Here is a 17,882-nt window from a genome sequence, read left to right as displayed (position 1 = left end):
CAAATCAAAACCTATAGTACAAAGCTACTTTGCAAAACTCAATTTAACTATGGTATTGGTGTAAGCTACCTAATAAATAAAGCAAGTTGTGTTAAGTAGTAGTGTTATGTTTGTTAAGGTGTCAGTGTTGTGTGATGGATTTTATTTTCATTACGTGTCTGTAGTAGCCTTAACATTCCTAAAGTACTTTGGGCCTCAGGGGTTGGGCGGAGCGGTAAAAATGCAGCAGTAATGGTATTACCGCTGCATTACTGCACCACCCAATCCTGAGTTTTGGGCAGAAAGTAGCAGACTTACCTCCAGCTTTGAGATATATAGGTAGGGTATCTCCCATAGTGATATGGACCGTAATCATTATTCTTATTCTTTTAATAAAAACATTTGGAACATGTCCTCAGAGTGTCCGCGTCCTTCTTCTGACCCTCCACACCAACCAGTAGGCTTACTAGACTCACCCTCTGCCTAAAGCTCTCCCCTTTAAACTATAGAAAATGATGCAAGACCTTGCTCACCCAACCAACCCGCAACAATGAATCCACTAGGATCGGAAGCCCTGCAAACAAAGGGGAAACTAGCAGCTACCACTGGAAACAAGCAACAGCCTGCCTACTCCAGCAACAGGTGCATACTGCCACACTACTACCGCACTTCCACTCCCCTCCCACCACTCTTTCCCTAAAATATCCATCCCCATCTCAGCAGGCCCCTCTCCATATGTCCACATCAGCTAACAGACTTCTCTCTAAATCTCACCTTATCTCACCCTTTCACCTTCCACCCTATCTTTACGCCCCCCACTGACAGCAATCCCAGGCCTAGTTTACACCATAGGAGGATGAGGATGACCAAACTATAAACATCAATCTTCTTTTCAGCTGTACCAAACTCACCCACCTAAGTGGGCAGCACCACCCTAAGCATTCTCTACATTTTCCCTCTTTGGGATCTCTTTTCATGACAACAAACCCATAAACAGTTATGACAGTTCCATAGAAGGCACACAGGAACCAAGTACCTCCGACCTGCACCAAACTGCTTCTCCCATGATCCCACTAATAACCCCCTCCTCTTTCCTTACACAGCACAAGCTGTAAAATGACAGAAGGGTGCCTTACAAGACCAGTTTATTATTATGTATATATTTGCCAATGACGACTGTGTGCCTTTGTATATATGTGTTTGTGTGTGTGTGTGTAGGTCTGTCTGTGTGTGCATGTCTGTGTGTATGTGTGTGTGTTCGTTCAGAGTGCGATTAAGTGCCATGTCGTAGGCTAGAGGACGAAACAGTTTCAGCCATGGAGCAGGGGGTCCACCACCACCTGCTCTTTGAAGTAGGCCCTGGAGAAGGTTTATGGAGGACCCCCCTGGTTCATGAGACCACACCTAGAATTCTTTGTTAGAGACCACCAACAACCTCGGGGAATCCACTGCTGGGAAGGATACTCATGGAGGTAATCATAGGTCTGTCCACAGAGCTCAGGGCAAGTTAATGTTTTCAGAAGAGGCCCTCAGCAGATGCTGTCAACCCTGCATGCCTTGTGTGAACCCAGATTGCTGGTGTTCACAGGAACCAATGCATGACCATTTTTTACCCACTGCATCTAACAAGGATTTATGGATGCTGCAAAGCATCCAGGACCGCTACACTAAGGAATGTAGATCCAAGATGGCGCACTGCCTCGCAATATTCCTGAATTGCAGAGCCGCTCATGTGCCTAATTGCAAATTAACCACAGCTGCGTAGTTCCTTGATGAGCACTTCGACTACAGCACTTGCTTTCTACAACTGCACATGCAAAGCTGACAAAGCAATTGAGAGCCCTGTGAGTAATCCCAGCAGAGTATAAAAAATTAGATGCTGACAGGGAGAGGTGTGTGAGTCAGGAGATTAAAGTGTATTTTGAAGGACAATGCTTGGTGGAGTCGGGATGATTAAAGGTGCAGAAAGCAGGATGTGAAGGTAGAAGTGGAGTGGAGGTGAACAATGGGGGAGGAAGTAGACAAGAGAGCAAGACGCGATGAGGGGAAGGAAGTGAAGAAGAGCAGTAAGGAAGAGGAAGGGAGAACTTCAAAGAAAGAAGAAAGAGCAGAGGAAAAGGAGGCAAGGAGAAGCATACAGAAGGTGGTGGGGAGTACATCAGAGATAGCAGCAGGAGCAGAAATGAAGGCGGAAAAGATATTAGTAAGAACAAAAACATCTGAAAGAAGAAGGAAGAAAGCAAAGTGAGATTAAACAAGTAGGGTAAGTGCAGAGAATGATGAGTAGGTGGCAACAAGAGAAAGCTACACAGGGGTGGAGGAGGAGGAGGAATTCAGAGTATCAGCGTGCGGTGGACATTGAGGGGGAGAGAAGGAGGAGAGAGCGGGAATGTGAAAACCAGAAAGGAGGAAGTAACAATGTGAATGAGGTTCCCCAGGAAAGGGACAGTAAACAAAGGGTCTGGTTGGATACAAGCTCACAGAGAGAAACTCATAGCTTGGTGCAGCAGCTAGTGAGGGATCCGGAAGCCAAACCAAGTGTTAAACCTGACAACCCCAGGGCCCAACCTCATCTTGGAAGTGATCTTAAAGAGACTAATGCCTAGCCCATGTCTAGATGATCCAAGGCACCAGGGGCGCTGGCACCAAGTATTGACCAAGAGGAAGAGTAACAAAAGCCAAGCAAGTAATATCAACAGGCAAGAAAAAAGAGTGGGACAATTAAACCCCAAAGATTCTGCGTGACGTTTTACCCACCAGGGAGGGGGAATCTTCGGAAGAGAGGCACGCACTAAACTGGACCTTTAGAGATGCCTTACTTGTTTTTTCTATTTGCAGTCCCTAATCTCAGTTTAACCTAATCCTTTATCATTCTGTTGTAATAACATTCCCAGAGTCCCAGATCTTGGGTCCAATTCATCTGTTGATCCCTGAACCATGACAGCGTGCATGTCTGCAGGCATCTGGGTGGTTGTTACAGGTGTGATTGTGTGTGTGTGTGTGATCCATATCTCATGGCATGCATGGACATATTTGGTCGGTTACAGGTTTTACTTTTAACTTTAACCTAATGTTTTAAATATAATTGATCAATAGTGTTTCTACTGTGTATGTGTGTGTGTGTGTTTTGTGCATATTCAACCCTATCTTTTGTTTTATGACTATTCTGAGCCTCTCATCAGTGTAACTGTATCCATGCATATTATATGAGCAGATTGTGCCTATTTACCTATTTTTGGGTATGCAGACCAAATGTTCTTAACATGTATGTGTGTGTGTCAATGCGGTGTGTTTCTTATCCATATATGGGGCATTTCTGGACAGTCGGGTTGGTGTGTGTTTAAAGAATATGCATCCAGAGGCTGCACTCACCCCAAATTCACTCTCTGTGAATGGCACCTTTCTCTAGTTACCTCTATTTCTTTTTGATGTGCGCAGATATAACTATTTGCATAAGAAGGCATTATTTGGCTGAAGCAGTTATTCATAATACCTGCTTGCGTTTCTGTTATGTCCCACTTTATTTGATCTGCTCTATGAGCAATGGGCTCAGATGAATGTGATGGAATGGGTTGAAATGGATAAAACAGGACGGTCTTTTTGAGCTGCGTTTCTTATCCACAAATTTATTTTTCACCCTGGTCCTACTGTTCAGGTCTGAAATGTAGATAAATAAATAGCTTGAGTTTGACAAATCCGATTTTTGAGGTTTTTATGCTGTGTACCAGTTCCAGGTATGGTTGGTGTGGAACATGTCAATGTCTTGATAAGAATCCCAAAGCCTGATTTTTCTTGCACATTATTTTAATTTCAAGAAATTTGGCATGCAAATTTGGGGTATCCCATTGATTGTTTTGCCACAATGGATGCATTTACATGAACGAGGTCAGACATTAACAATAGTGTCACTAACACCAGAGTTTTGCATGATTAAGGTGAATTGCTAAACCTCACCAACAGGTTATAGTCTTAAACCCTAGATGTAATCTCCTCCTCACGGCTAGTGCGATTATCAACAGGATTGGTCTAATAAAACCTATGCATGTTGTGTTTGTGACAACAAGTCCAAAGAAGAATTCATAAATGTTTTAGTCTTCTGACCTGGATTTAATCTGATCAGGAAGGAATACCTAACTGCCGCCCTTTGGGCCTCTGGAATTAGGCAGGTGGACACTATTTTACAGAATCTATTATCTCTCCCTGATAAGGGCTTTTGCACTGTAGTCTTTCATGGAAAGCACAGTTACCATAAGGTATAGATGGAATATTATACAGCATTTTTATATAATTAGCACTTTTCTAATAATTGACCTTTTGTATATTGTTCGCTTAAGTATATCTTTTTTATTTGACTGGTGCAGTGCAACTTTCTAATGTTGTCGGGCGTTTTTCTTTTCTTTCTCAATTTGATTTTCATGACTGTCTCTTGGCCCTAATATGAAGTCATATTTCAAATTGTCTAATGCATGCCAGTGCTATTGGTTGGAATATAATAATCGAACAAGAAAACCCACATAATATGTACAATCGATCTAAGATGAGCCGTGCAGACAGTGGTCTCCTTTTTCTGCTCATCTTGTCAATTTTCTGTTTGAAACACCAACAACACCAGCATTTAACAACCAAATGTTAGATGTCTAAGTTAATTCTAAGGGAAAAAATAAGATCCCTCAATGGAAATCTATCAATGTGAATGCATCACTTACCCACTTGCCTAACAAGGAACTCTGAGGAACATTTCCAAAGCTAAGCAGTAGAGAGCCCCAGGGATTCCCAATTATGTTGTAGTGGTCTGATCCAGGGCATTAATGCTTATAGAAATATACAGAAAAGCAGTTTCAGTCTTGGCCTGCAGGTGCCTTCGATTGATACATCCAATGCATGTTTACAGGAATGACATCCAGATGTGGATTCATTACCTTGCTCACAAGCCAACACACGACACGCTCCAGTAGTATGTGCTTGGTAAAAGCTTTGGCACACTTTGATAGAGGACTTCCTGACCTACTTTGCTGCAGTAGCTGAATGCTACAGTGTATGCTGCCTGTGTGGGAGGAATGCTGGTATTTACTCAGTTGGTTGACATGACATTCGGTGATCACTTTCTGTAAGTTTGAAGGCATAGCGGGAATACACTGTGCATACCTTGCGTGAGGAGTATCAACAGCTGATGCATGAATAACACTTACTTTGCAAGCAGGCATAGAAGCCATTATGAACATTTTCCAGCCATTTATGAGTGATGGCCTTATATGGCTATGGATGGGATTGCCAAAAAGACTAGACAGAACCACAAAGAGCAGGACAAACCTTATTCTGCAGTCCTTTACTTTGAATTACCTGCAAAATTAACACTGTACCCACAAGAGCCTGTCCTTTAAAAAGAGATGTTCATGACAGATGGCCTTCGAATGCTGTCTTGAGGACAGACATTGTGATAGCAGGTAATATGATATCAATCACACACCAGTAACATAAAGGGACAATGTTGGCCATGGAGGAGCTTCTTTGTTCACCAATTATGATATTTGTTTTAGGTGCTGCATACATCATAAATGGACATGAAAGCATCAAGCCTGTGTGAGACAGCAGCCAAAGGGGACTCTGCCACAAGAAGAGTAGGCCTGAGTAACCTTAAACTGCTGTCATGCATGCCAATGGAGAGATCGCTGGATGCATGCAGGGCCTGGGCCTAAGCACTGATATTGCAAAAAACACATGCATCAATCAGACAATCACCCAAAGAGCCCCTCTGTTGATAGTTTCCAGAACAAAAGAGATGATGCTTCCTGCTCCTGATTTACCTGGAGTATCTCCTGCCCACAGAATGACAGGCCACTGGTCCACATTCTTCTAGGCCTCCCACTCTTTATATGTTATCTGCAGGCACTTAGGTCCTCATAGAAGGGCATATGCCATGTTATATTACAAAGCGTTTATACTGCGCCAAACCAACAGTGTAGTTGTGTTCTTTGCGCCTAGCCTTGTATTGAAGTGGTACCACCACTGAATAGTCCATTGAGGACCCACTGACCTGCACACAGCATAGGAGAGGTAAGTGTAGCATGCCAGAACATACGACTGGGGAAAAGATACGGCCCACAGTCAATCAAACAGTGGGGGTAGGATAGGGTATTGTCACTGACCAACCCTACTAAAAAAACTCACCCTTCGGCATACACCTCTCAAACTCTGAACTAAACACAACCACATCTCTACAGCACAACAAACCACATGCACTTCAACACACCGCAAGAACGAAACAAAGCGCACATAGCCGCACACAACAGCACATAATGGCTATCAAATGAAAAAACACCTACGCTCAGCGAACTGTGTAAACCAATCTGAAGCTGCCAACAGCACATCACAGCTCCCTTGCTCTTTCTCCCACTCAGTCCTGCTAACATACACCCCCTTAACCTCTTGCCTTACAGATCCACCAGAGCGCAAAGGGACCACACAGGTGGTGACAGTGCACGATTTAAGAACCTTTAACATAACATAACATATTGTGCGCTCAACTAGGGTATTCAGGCATTAGTCTGCAGAAAAAACAATTCCACTGATAGGTAATTGGAGGGGGGAGAGCACAGGTGCAACAGAGAGTGAAGGGAGGATGCATATGGAGGAAGTCATGTTTTGTAGTAGTTTCCAACCATGTAGATCCAGTTACCGAGGACAAGAAACAATGATGTAAGGTATATATTAAGATGATTGGAATAAAATCGACTGCTCTAGGGTGACAGTTTCCAGAGAAGCTATAGGTTATTAGATATAAGTAGTGTTTGGCTGCATGATGTGTGATGGCATTTTTTGCCCACTATTACCGTAAAATGTTCCCATGGGGCAAACTCTGAATAGTAATAGTGGAAAAATAAGTTTAAGTCTTGGCCTGCAAATGGCTGAGCTGGGTCAAGTGCGACCAGTCAAAAATAGAGTGTTCATATTGGTTGAGAACAGACATGTACAGTGGCACCCTTATATGGGAGGATTTCTCATGAACAGATTGGGCCAGTAAATGGACTGTCACACGTTTCCAACGGTGCAGAAGTCATGAATATAGTTTGATCCCTATGTGAACTCAATTCAACTACCATAGGCTGGGTGTTTTATGTCAGCAAGTATGCCCTGTAAACCTCAGGCTATACTAGCAGATGTCAGAGAACAAGCAGAGGTACAATGGAACCCAATAAGACCTTAAACTAAGATGGGGTGGGGCAGTAGACCTATGAAAATGCATGGGGACTAGAAATCTAAAGCTGCAAGCGACTGCCCTATTCATCTAATATGTATTGAACAATACACTGGGCCACAAGACTTTTCACTGGTGAAGAATTTTCAGATAATTGTCACTAATATCATTTCACACAAATAATGTGGGGTAGAAGTGCTTTGAATTCACAGACACCATATTCCCTTTTTATGCCGAATCTAAATAATTTTTGTCCTTTTTCACATTTCAACTCTCAGGCTAGGAATCAATGCTGCCGTGATATTGTTCTATGCAAATTACACTGTCTAAACAAATCAAGCCATTTAGGCATTTCTGCATGTCTCTATTTTTAGTTTTGGCTTTTAGGTGGCAGTGAACGTGCTACCTATAAGCTTAAACTATTGTCATTAAAATAAGAGTTTTCACCTAAGAGCTTGAAATAGGGGCTTTCTAACACTTTTCAATGCAGATGACATATGAGGATGGATTTGTGTAGTTTGGCTGTGTGTCCCACCCATTTAACGCCCATCTCTAAGTGAAATCTATATGATTTTCCTCACATTCCCACCCATCTTTCCTCCAACCACACCCCTTTATGCACTCTTTGGCTGCATTTGTATTGTGTGGTGAATTTATTATCTATTTCTGCTTCCAAAATGGCAGCTGACATGTGTTAATGTTAATAAAAAGTTATTTGACCTGATTGATGCTTTAAAATATATTTACTGCAGCTTTCAAGTTATGTTACACATCGTACTGTATTTTTTATTTTAAATAAACAAGGCACTGTAATAGTTAGGTTTTGGTTTAAAATGTCTCTGAAAATGTTCATCTAGTGATTTGTGGGGGATTGGTTACTGTTTTTGATGTAAGCAAAACCTGATTGGCTGTGCAGTTAGTGATTTAATTGGATATATAATTGAATATACAGTGTGTTTTTGTTTGTACAAGTAAGCCATTTCATTTCAATTGGTTTTCTTAATGTTCATTGTTGAAATCTGTGTGTTGGTGGGCTTAAGCTGCCACCAACTTTTAATTTATTTTTAATAATGTTGGAAACATGTGCCGGAAGCGGCTTGCTTAATGTTGCTAACTTGCTGCCCAGCACATAATTCCAACTTTAGTGAAACAAACGTAATGCCGGCGGAGGCTTGGTTTGCCCGATGCCGCAGGTGACATCCCATTTGTTTTACTAGTGTTGGAAATATGTGCTGGCTGTGGCTTGCTTAATGTTCTCAAGCAGCACATATTTTCAACGTTAGTGAAACGAATTCAGTGCCGGCGGTGGATTGGTTTTCCTGATGTTAATCCTCCACCGGCTTTGATTTTGTTTTACGAACGTTGGAAATATGTGCCAGCGGTGGCTTTGAATGTTGTTAAGGCACAGCCGGCACACATTTGCAATGTTAGTTAACCGAGCGGCGGCGGTTTGGTTTGTTTAATGTAAAGCCGCCGCCGGCACTGAATTTGTTTCACTAAAGTTTGAAGTAGGTGCCGGCACGAGCACAGTCCACACTCCCCAGAGGCTATTTCTATTAACATAACACAAGAATGCTTTTTGATGTTCGAAATCGTGATTAGCTTCAGTTGGGGAGGGAACGGAAAGGAACGGGGTTGCCCAAATTACCTTGTTCATATTGTACCCGGAGTCTCATAACAGATGAGCCCTGAAGTGCGATAAGGTGAGCAAAGTTATGGCTTTAGAAGCTTTTTCATTGTTTCAGAAACCACAGCAAAGACGCACCCACTTATCGACTGAGCAGGTTTATGTCAGAGATATGAATGTTGGTTGTGCTACTAGACGGGAGAAGCGGAAGGGCGAATGAAGACTCCCATATGATGCGCCAGAGCTTCCACATCATTAAAGGTTCTGAATGGTACACTTGACTCTCCTTGTGGTAGCATGATCAAGCTCCAAAATTGAAATTCGAAGAAGTGGCTGGGATGCGAGCACCCCCAATACTCTATTCTCAGCACCGGATCTATCGAAAGCCCTTTCCTGGTAATGGCAGGACACAAGAAAGCCAAATATTGAAAATTGTGATTAAGCTTCTTTTCACAGTTCAAAGACTTGCATTCAATTTGTTAATGAAATTGAGTTTTGTCAGGATGCTCTGACTACTTAGGCCACTTGGATTGGCATGCTGGTTATTGGTTGAAATGTCTTATTTTTCACCGACTCTAGAAATGCCGTGTGCACATCCCAACGTGAATGTGTCTCTTCTGCGGTTCGGTTTCCTTAAGTGCTGTCATCTAGCAGTTCTCTTGATGTCCACTTGAGGTTTTGGAACTCATACTTCATGTTTCGGAATTAATTTGTACTTCGCTTTTAAATTGCCCTAGGAACTAATAATCTAATTTCACACCTTCATCTTTGCTGTTTGTTTTCATTCTTTGTCTGCTTTAGGAAGTATGACTTGAAGTTCCCGCATGTACTCATTGTATGATGCTCTCAATAATTGATTTGCTTCAGGCTCCATCTTTAAACACTTTCCCGATGCCATCTTTTCAGTTGTGTCTATTAGGTGACACTGAAAGCACTTCCTAAGCCAAATGTATTGCCATGAGAAGTGAAGGTAGGAGAGAGACGAGATGTGCGGAGGGGCACAAAATGGAGGTGGTGCTTGCTTGATTAGGCACTCATGGACTGCCCATAGCCATGCTAATTCCTATGGCTAATCCCACCCAGTGTGTCTCTCCCCTCCCAAAACACCTATCCCTGTGATCTTTGAGCTAGCTCTATAGAGCTGTAATACCATACTTTGTTCTATTGTAGGTCCTGCTATTGTTTCAAAGCAGACTCCTATGAGTTATTGACTTGACTTAAATGCAGATGTAAATGATCTATCTACTGTTGCAATAAAAAATGTCTTGATCAAGTGAGCCGTCGGCCACGTGATTTTAGTAGCAGTATGAGTGGCCTCGCATCTGCAGTCGTGCTAAAAAACAGTATTGGCAACACCAACAATTTTGTATTGTGTATAGGCATCTGCCAGGCAGGGCTATCATATTCCCAGGTCAGGCTTCATCATTGAGTTCGGATAAGTAGGAGCAAAAATCAGCTCCTGTGTATCTGGCATTAATCGACTGAGCAGAAGCTACCGCTAGAGAACGAGGAACTAGCACATAGTGTTCTGCAAATCTAACCTCCACCTAAGATGCAAACTGACATTCTGTCCATTATTATTGACACATTGGGCCTCATTACAACCCTGGCGGTAGCCATGCCTGTAAAACAGGCACAGCAGCCGCTGGAGTTGCATTTCTTCCGGCGCCCAGAAATCGGCAATTACAGGGTCATTACGGCCTTGCTGGACCCCGTATTTGCCCATTCCTGGGTGCTGGAAAAAATTCTTCCCCATTCGCATTTGAGCCCCATAGGCCTCAATGGGAATGGGGAAGCCAGATGCACAGGTACCGTTATCAACGGTGCCCGTGTATCCAAATTGCTGTGCAAGCGGGGGCCTTTCATTCCGCCAGGTCAGAACTGGCGGAAAGAAAGGCACCCGCAAGCACAACTCAGAGTTTGCCTGTCCGGATACAACTGTACCGGTTAGCTTACCGGTACCATTGTATCCGGATAGGGAAACTCGTAATGAGGCGCATTATGCTTTAAATATCATATAGATGTGTTCTAATGCTTGTTTATAGTTCTTCCCAAAGGCACAAAGTTAATGTCGCATAGGTGTGTTTATTCAGCATCAGGTTTGAAGAGCCACAATTAGCTCCTGGTAACTGTTCGTGTCAAGCTAACCAGTCTCTTTTAGGCTACAAGCAAGACCTAAATGGCTCCCCTCAATTTCAGAACCCTGTTGGTACTCGCACCATTTTCCAGCCATTGCACTATTTAAGTAGGTACCTGGCAAATGGCGAACCAAAAGCCAAAACTGTTGTCTTTGCCAATGCTTGCAAAACAAGCATTTAGGTGACTCTATTGCTCACCCATCAGTGTAATCCATTATTCTAACATAATCCTGTTGAGCCTAACCAATACATTTTTTGTAAGCTAATTTTCAAGTACTGCACGGATGCGCGAGACTTGCCATGCATTCCAATGTGCAGCATCACTTGCATTGCCCAGGAACAGGACTGAAAAAAATAAAATAATGTATCCACTGCCCACGGTTTGGCACCACAAAGTATTTCAAGAACATAGATATAAGAAGGTATAGAAGAGAATTAGTTTCTTGCTTTGAAATATTAATAGTGTATTGTAGTGCTCTGACAGTGATGGTTACAAAACTAGTACACAGTGCAAAGCAATGGGGACTACATAGACTTCATACAGTGTGCATATTTGCCAACCCTTCAGATTTAGGAAGTAGGCTACTGTTTGTTAAGTAGCTTACAAATTGTAGTAACAGATCTACATTTGTGGATTGTCTGTTTACTATATTGAGTTATAGGCCGACAAAATAAGTTGGCACAGGAATGACATATTATTTATTATTTTTTACATTTGTAGAGCGCGCTGCAGCCCAGAGACATCGAGGCACACTATTACATAAAGGTGTATGCAAGCAAGATTATGCATACATAGAAAACATAAGGTACTTAGTTACAGAGAGAGAGACGGAGCGTGGTTACATGTGACATACGTCTGCCTGCAGAGATCATGGCAGGTAGGTTTAGACAAACAGCCTGGTTTTTAAGGCTTTGCGAAAGGCTAGGTGAGAGTCAATCACCCTGAGGGTCGTGGGTAGAGAGTTCCAGTGTGCGGCTGCTAGAGCTGAGAAGCTTGAACTGCCCGCACATACTCTGCAGGTTTTGGGGGTAGAAATCCGGTTGGTGTAGGCAGATCTAGAGGGCCTGGCAGAGGTGGGTCATGAAATTCTCTGGGCCAGGTAAGGGGGAGCAAGGTCATGGAGGCATTTATGGGTGAAGTAGAGGATTTTAAAGATGATTCTCTGCCTAATGGGCAGCTAGTTGACCAGCCTTCTATGGTCAGAAATGTGGTCTTTCCTGGAGAAACCTGTGGTAGACCTGAGGGCGTTGTTCTGGGCAAGTTGGAGCTTAGCAATGTTTTTGCCAGAGGTCCCACCAAGGAGCACATTGCAGTAGTCCAATCTGGATCCTATCATGGCTCTGGCAATAGTGAGGCCATTTTGAGAGGATATGAAAGGTCTTGCTGCGTAGATGAGTTTGGAATATTATGCCGATGAAGTGGCAATGGCATTAACATGCCTGTCCATGGTAAGATTAGAGTCGAGATAAACTCCTAGAGTCTTTACTGTTTGGGAAACCGCAATCTTGATGTTGTCGATGATAAAGGAGTAGTATTGTTTGTCGAGGTTGCCTAGAATGGTCGGTGACCCAATAAGTAAAAGCTCGGTCTTCTCGCTATTAAGACATAGCCAATTGTCTGCCCTCCAAGCTTGGATGGTGGCATAAATGCTTTACACCATTTTCTTCTCCCCTCTTTACTGCCTACTCGGAAAGCCATCATCTTGTTTTTCACATTTGGTTAAGCTATGTTTGTTTTGTCTACTAAAACATGTGCTTATTTGAATGTATGTTTCCTGGTTGGCAGGTGAAATACAGAGTGGCATGGGCTGTCATTTTAATTGTTGGCTACCATTTGACTGCCCATGGCCATGGTAATCCCTATGGCTAGTCCCACCCAATTCCAGCCCATGCCCATCCAAAACACATGTTCCTGTGATTTCTTTGAGCTAGCTTTATCAAGCCTTACCATCAGAATTGTTGCTCAAAGTGCCTGCCAGTGTTTTTTCAAAGCAGTCATTTGAGAGTTAATGACTTAATTGGAGCAGTACATGCACTACTGGTGTAAACACGTCAACAGCTTGGGTTTGTGTATAAGTATTAGGCATTTGCCAGGCATTGCTATTAGATGTCCAGGTACCCGTGCGCTTTTACAGCTGCTACCATCAATGACAAGTTAATACCCCGCACGGCAGTGCCTGGCAAGTGCCTTTCCCATGCATACACAAAACTGTTGCCATTGCCAATACTTGTTTTCCTTGTGATTGTTTTTATTTCTGTTAAGACATTGCCCTACAGTCAGTGCCATGATTGGAAACATTTACTGAACATCCCATGTCATTGTGTCAAGGGTCACATGATGTCATTCCCTGTGATGTCATCATTTGCTAATTACTAATTTTGAAATTTGAAAATTCCTACCTCTTTTTGGTCTGGACAAGTTGAATGTTCAGGTGATGGTGAGTGACACAAGAACCTGCTCATTATACACTGCCATACACTCCCCAGAGAAAAGGCACAGCTTTGTGCAAGAACCTGAAGATAACACACCTCACTGTATCCAAAGCAATGTTGGGATTGATGACATCTGAGTTATTGTTATTGTGTGAGATGCGTTCCGTTGGATACTATCTGCAAGGGTCTTGGCAAGTGTCGGGTGGCTTCGCTGACCCATGGCTTCTCGTACAGAACCTGTCTCCGGCACTTGCTTCCTGCCAGTCAGTCCCAATCAACCACATCTCTGGCAACGATCCTAACTGGGCTTCACTCTGATCAGCGCTGGAGATGTTCCTTCTTTTCTAAAATTATCTTTTTTTCCCCTTAAGATGACATTTTGCATTCTCCAGAATATGCTTTTGTTTTTAGATAATCAACATCTTGTAGCTAAGAGCAAGCATTCATAATTAACTAATGTGTTTTAGTATTGCATATTTCACACGTGTGGCATACATTTAGATAAGTTCCAAATTTCAAGATCAACAGTCAGGCCAACAAAGGTTTCGAGGCATTTGTTTTTTGTGTGCTTTTGCCTCTGGTCTATGTCCCACTATCTGCACGCCCCCAAACTGGTTCACCACTTGGTCGCATCTTTGTGCTTCTGTACAGACATCCTTCCAGGGAACGCTTCGGACAGCTGTAAATGTGGTATTATAGGTCAATTATTTATTTATTTATTGTTTGCTTGTTAGCAGCTTATACAATAAGAAAATACTGTTTCAAAGCACCAACTGGGCAGGTGAAGGGAGCAGGAGTGGGAAATACATCGAAATTCATTAAAAAACACAATATTTAATAGCAGTGGGGGTGTGGAAAGGAAAAGAGGACAAACCTACTATGCCTGGTGAGTATCCAGAACGTGCAAGTACAGCAAGGAAGAGGGCAGAGGAGGTAAGTGCTGGGTGTCTGAGCTCATGGGTGAGCCACAGATGAAGTGCTAGGAATGTTTAGTGCTACACGGCAGGAGCCCCGAGGAATGTAAGTGCGATCCTCCAGGGTGGAGGGGGTAAGTACATGTGCAGAGGATAGACAGGAGCGGGGCCATTTGGGTGCGAAAGGTCAGGGCCCGGAGGATGTATACGGGCCCAGGACACCAATCGCGGCAACTGTGGGATTAGCAGGGGAGAGTGGAAGGGAAGGAGGAGGTAAAGAGGAGCGTCTTAAAGAGCTTCCAGAATTTAAGACGATCATGCTCAAGGTGCAGAGGGAGGCGGAAGCTGTTCCATAGGGGGGAGCCAGCTGAAGAAAGCGAACAACCCGCTGCCCTCTGTTCAGCAAAACGCTTTGTTGTTGGCCTCGCTAGTGATCTGCAAGGGAAATGTCAAGCAGATACTGGTAGCATCCGAAGTGGATTACAAATACTTAACCGGGAAAATTCCCCAAAGGGATAGCAAATATCAATGCACTATGAATTGAACGTTGCATTCGAGTGCCTACCTCACAAATGCAAAGCCTGCAATGGTCAGCTGAGGGAAATGACATGTTGGGAGGCGCAAAAGTGGCTTTTAGGTGCTCCCCTATGCTTACCATTATGTAATTCCCTGGTTGAATGGGATGCGTTTCATTATGGAGTTGGTGACGAAGTTATATCCAACTCCTATGCCCTTTAATCATGAATAGCAATAGCTGTATAACGCTGCAAGGAACACGGCTACAAGTCCCAACGCCAAGCAAATGTTGCATGTACAATATGGTTATGTTAAACCTTACAGATTGCATAATATAATCAATGCTGATAATAGTATGTTTTTAATACAGCATTTCATGCAGTTTTCCATTGTATTTAAACAATGCAACGGTAGGTTCAATCGTTATTCAACTCAAGAGTATTGGGATGATATGATATGATAGTTTATTTATGAAGTTGAAGGGCTGGTTAGAGTTAGACCTGTGCCTGAAATCCCATGGCTCTGAAATGCACGCACTTCACTGGCTGGAGGTGTTTACTTTTACAACAAGGTTTTAAAGCAAAGATTCATGTAACGTAGGCATTGTGGTGAACGCCAATTGGCTCCAGTCATAGCCAGAAAGCGAACTGCTGTAGAGTACGTGCTTGGGGGTCTGTGCAGTAATATGATGTACAGCCAGCCTCTCGTGGAGCCCCCTTTCGTTGGGGTGCCCTAGTAAAATCAGACTATGGCACCTCACTGGGAAAGGCAACAGGGAAGCGTGGAGCCTTCTCTCTTCTCGCCAAACCTGACGTGGTTTGATTGGGGAACCAGCAGCTCGACACGCAGGGAAGTAAGTGCAATTCCTTACACCCTGGCAGGCGGGTGGTACACTTTCTACATAACATAGACATTAACTCATTTGGCACCCATGTGGGTTCAATGGACACATGCAATGAACTGTTAGAATAAAGATAGATATTGGAGGCCTAAATAAAGCTGCTTCATTCATCCATGGCTGGTCAAGAAAATGGCTGTTCAAAATAGCAAGGACTTATTTTGGCTCATGTGTTTTTCAGGTGCATGTCTTCCTACCTCAGGTCCTCGGTCACCCTTGTGTCCTTGTTCACCCGATTCCCCTGTTTGTCCCTTCAAAGGAAATACATGTGTTAATACTATGTATGGACAAGAAATGCTTCATCCAAGCTGTGAATAATGAACAACAAAAAATCCATAATGACAATTAGTAGGCTTTTGAAATTCACATTAATCTGTATCACTTTTCATATCCACTGGGCGTAGAGCTCTGAAAAGGTGCTTCATGCATGCCAACATTATCCATTCCATTCTGAAGATACTAGTCCAGCCCCTTCTTTAACTTTGCCTTCTGGGATATGTAGTCCTGAATTTCACAATGATAAACCTTTGACTACAAGACCCAGAATGCTAAGTTAAAACAAGGGCTGGACCATTCTCTCCCAAATGGAACTGATAATGCTGCATTTATGGTGTCTCATAATATCACAGAATGTGTGTGTTCTGTTGATGATTAGCTAAGCAAAGACTAAAGTGTTACACAGAACGAACATACCGGAGGCCCTTGCTGTCCAATTGCTCCTCTTGGTCCCAAAACTCCTACTTGACCCTGAAAAAATGTAAATATTGTATTAGAAAGTTGTGTAATATATCACTGGATATGCTTTTATAATCTTGATTTAATACAATGTGTGTATTTGTGTTCGTAACAAACGCAGAGTAGAAGAATAATGATTACTAGATATAGCAATAGCTGTGCAGCGTGGGCACCAGCATCGAGTCACAAGCTTTAATTTACTCCAATATGTTCTAGCCACCAGAGGCACTGAGGCAACATGGAGCCTCTCCCTGTTGCCTCCCCATCACCCCCACCCCCACAACCAACCAAACTGCTTCCCCCTGCCCCTCCCAACTTACCTGAAAGACTGGAGCTTTGAGCTCTGGTCCCCGCACTCCTCTTGATCCGGGCCACTGCCATAGAAATGGAAAAGGGACATAGTCCCTTTTCTCTATGGCGGCAGACATTTTTTCCCATTTATCCTCCCCTTGGGAGATTGGCTGCACAAGGGGGGGGGAACATTTGCACCCTGGATAAACCCTGGGGTGTGAAAGCCTTTCACTCCATTGGCAGGTGGGCAGACATGGTCGGTAATGTCTACAGCTCTCGCCAAGGCTCTTGCTTTGCTGGGGTCTACCTTGGCTCAGTCTGGAGGGACTGAGGGTTGAAAGCCATAAAATAGACAAACTGCAAAGTATTCATTACTTGATACAACCTCGGTAGGTGAGCTGTCCCCAGCCATTAATGGTGTGGTGATCAAGTTAAGTGTCCTAGCCAAGCAATGGTTCTCGATGTGGGCTTGGTAGCAGCGTTAACAGCCACATCGATCCATAATCTGCATGGACACTACTGAAATGAACACATGCTTTTGTAGCACTTGTGCAATGTGTGGCGGATCAGAAGAAGGACATGGACTCTGATTTTCCATCTCACTGACAATTTTATTAAAGTAAAGAATAAATGCCTATCTTTCCCTATGCTATGGGATTTCCCTACCTAGCAAAACTAACTAAGGTGCTCCTCAGCCAGTGAGAGACCAATTTAGCTTATGTCCAACGTCCAAACTAACCTATCCTAATACTGGGATTTTCACAAAATTCAGTTCAGTAAATGATCCTTAAGTAATTCTTGGTAACTGTTTTTATGAGTTCATATCATTCTGTTACAGGGTTGTTCAACACCTGGCGCTTCTCTCTCTTAATAGCTATTCTCTGTCCCTCTCTTGCTCTTTCCTTGATTTATCTTACTTCTATTTATCCTTATATTTTCCCAAGGTAACTTTATCCAATAGTTTGGCCTCTCACCTTTTGGTTTCTGATCTTTGATACACAGTTCACAGTTTCTAGTTTCTCTTTGGTGCTGGCTCTTTTTCTCTGTTTCAAGCTTCACTTCAAGTTTTCCTCTCTTGTGATATCTCTCTTCTTTACATAGACCTTCCTGGTTTAGTTTAATCTCAAGGTGAACATTCTGGCCTTGGGATTTGCTC

The 17,882-nt window shown here is 43.1% G+C and overlaps 1 protein-coding gene across 1 annotated transcript in view; it reads right to left on the bottom strand.

The window, feature by feature from the left end:
• COL24A1 (collagen type XXIV alpha 1 chain) overlaps window positions 1-17,882 on the bottom strand; it is a 910,546-nt gene that overhangs the window by 99,843 nt on the left and 792,821 nt on the right. The window contains exons 44-45 of the mRNA XM_069641689.1: window positions 16,394-16,447; window positions 15,898-15,951 (exon numbers count right to left, since the gene is read on the bottom strand). Coding sequence (XP_069497790.1) covers window positions 15,898-15,951; window positions 16,394-16,447 — 108 coding nt within the window. The remainder of the gene's footprint in view (window positions 1-15,897; window positions 15,952-16,393; window positions 16,448-17,882) is intronic.

Source organism: Ambystoma mexicanum, chromosome 1q (assembly GCF_040938575.1).
Source record: "Ambystoma mexicanum isolate Mex_15411 chromosome 1q, UKY_AmexF1_1, whole genome shotgun sequence".
NCBI classification, from domain to species: Eukaryota; Metazoa; Chordata; class Amphibia; order Caudata; family Ambystomatidae; genus Ambystoma; species Ambystoma mexicanum.
Note: the sequence above shows the minus strand (reverse complement) of the source record. Positions and strands in the feature narration are given on the sequence as shown.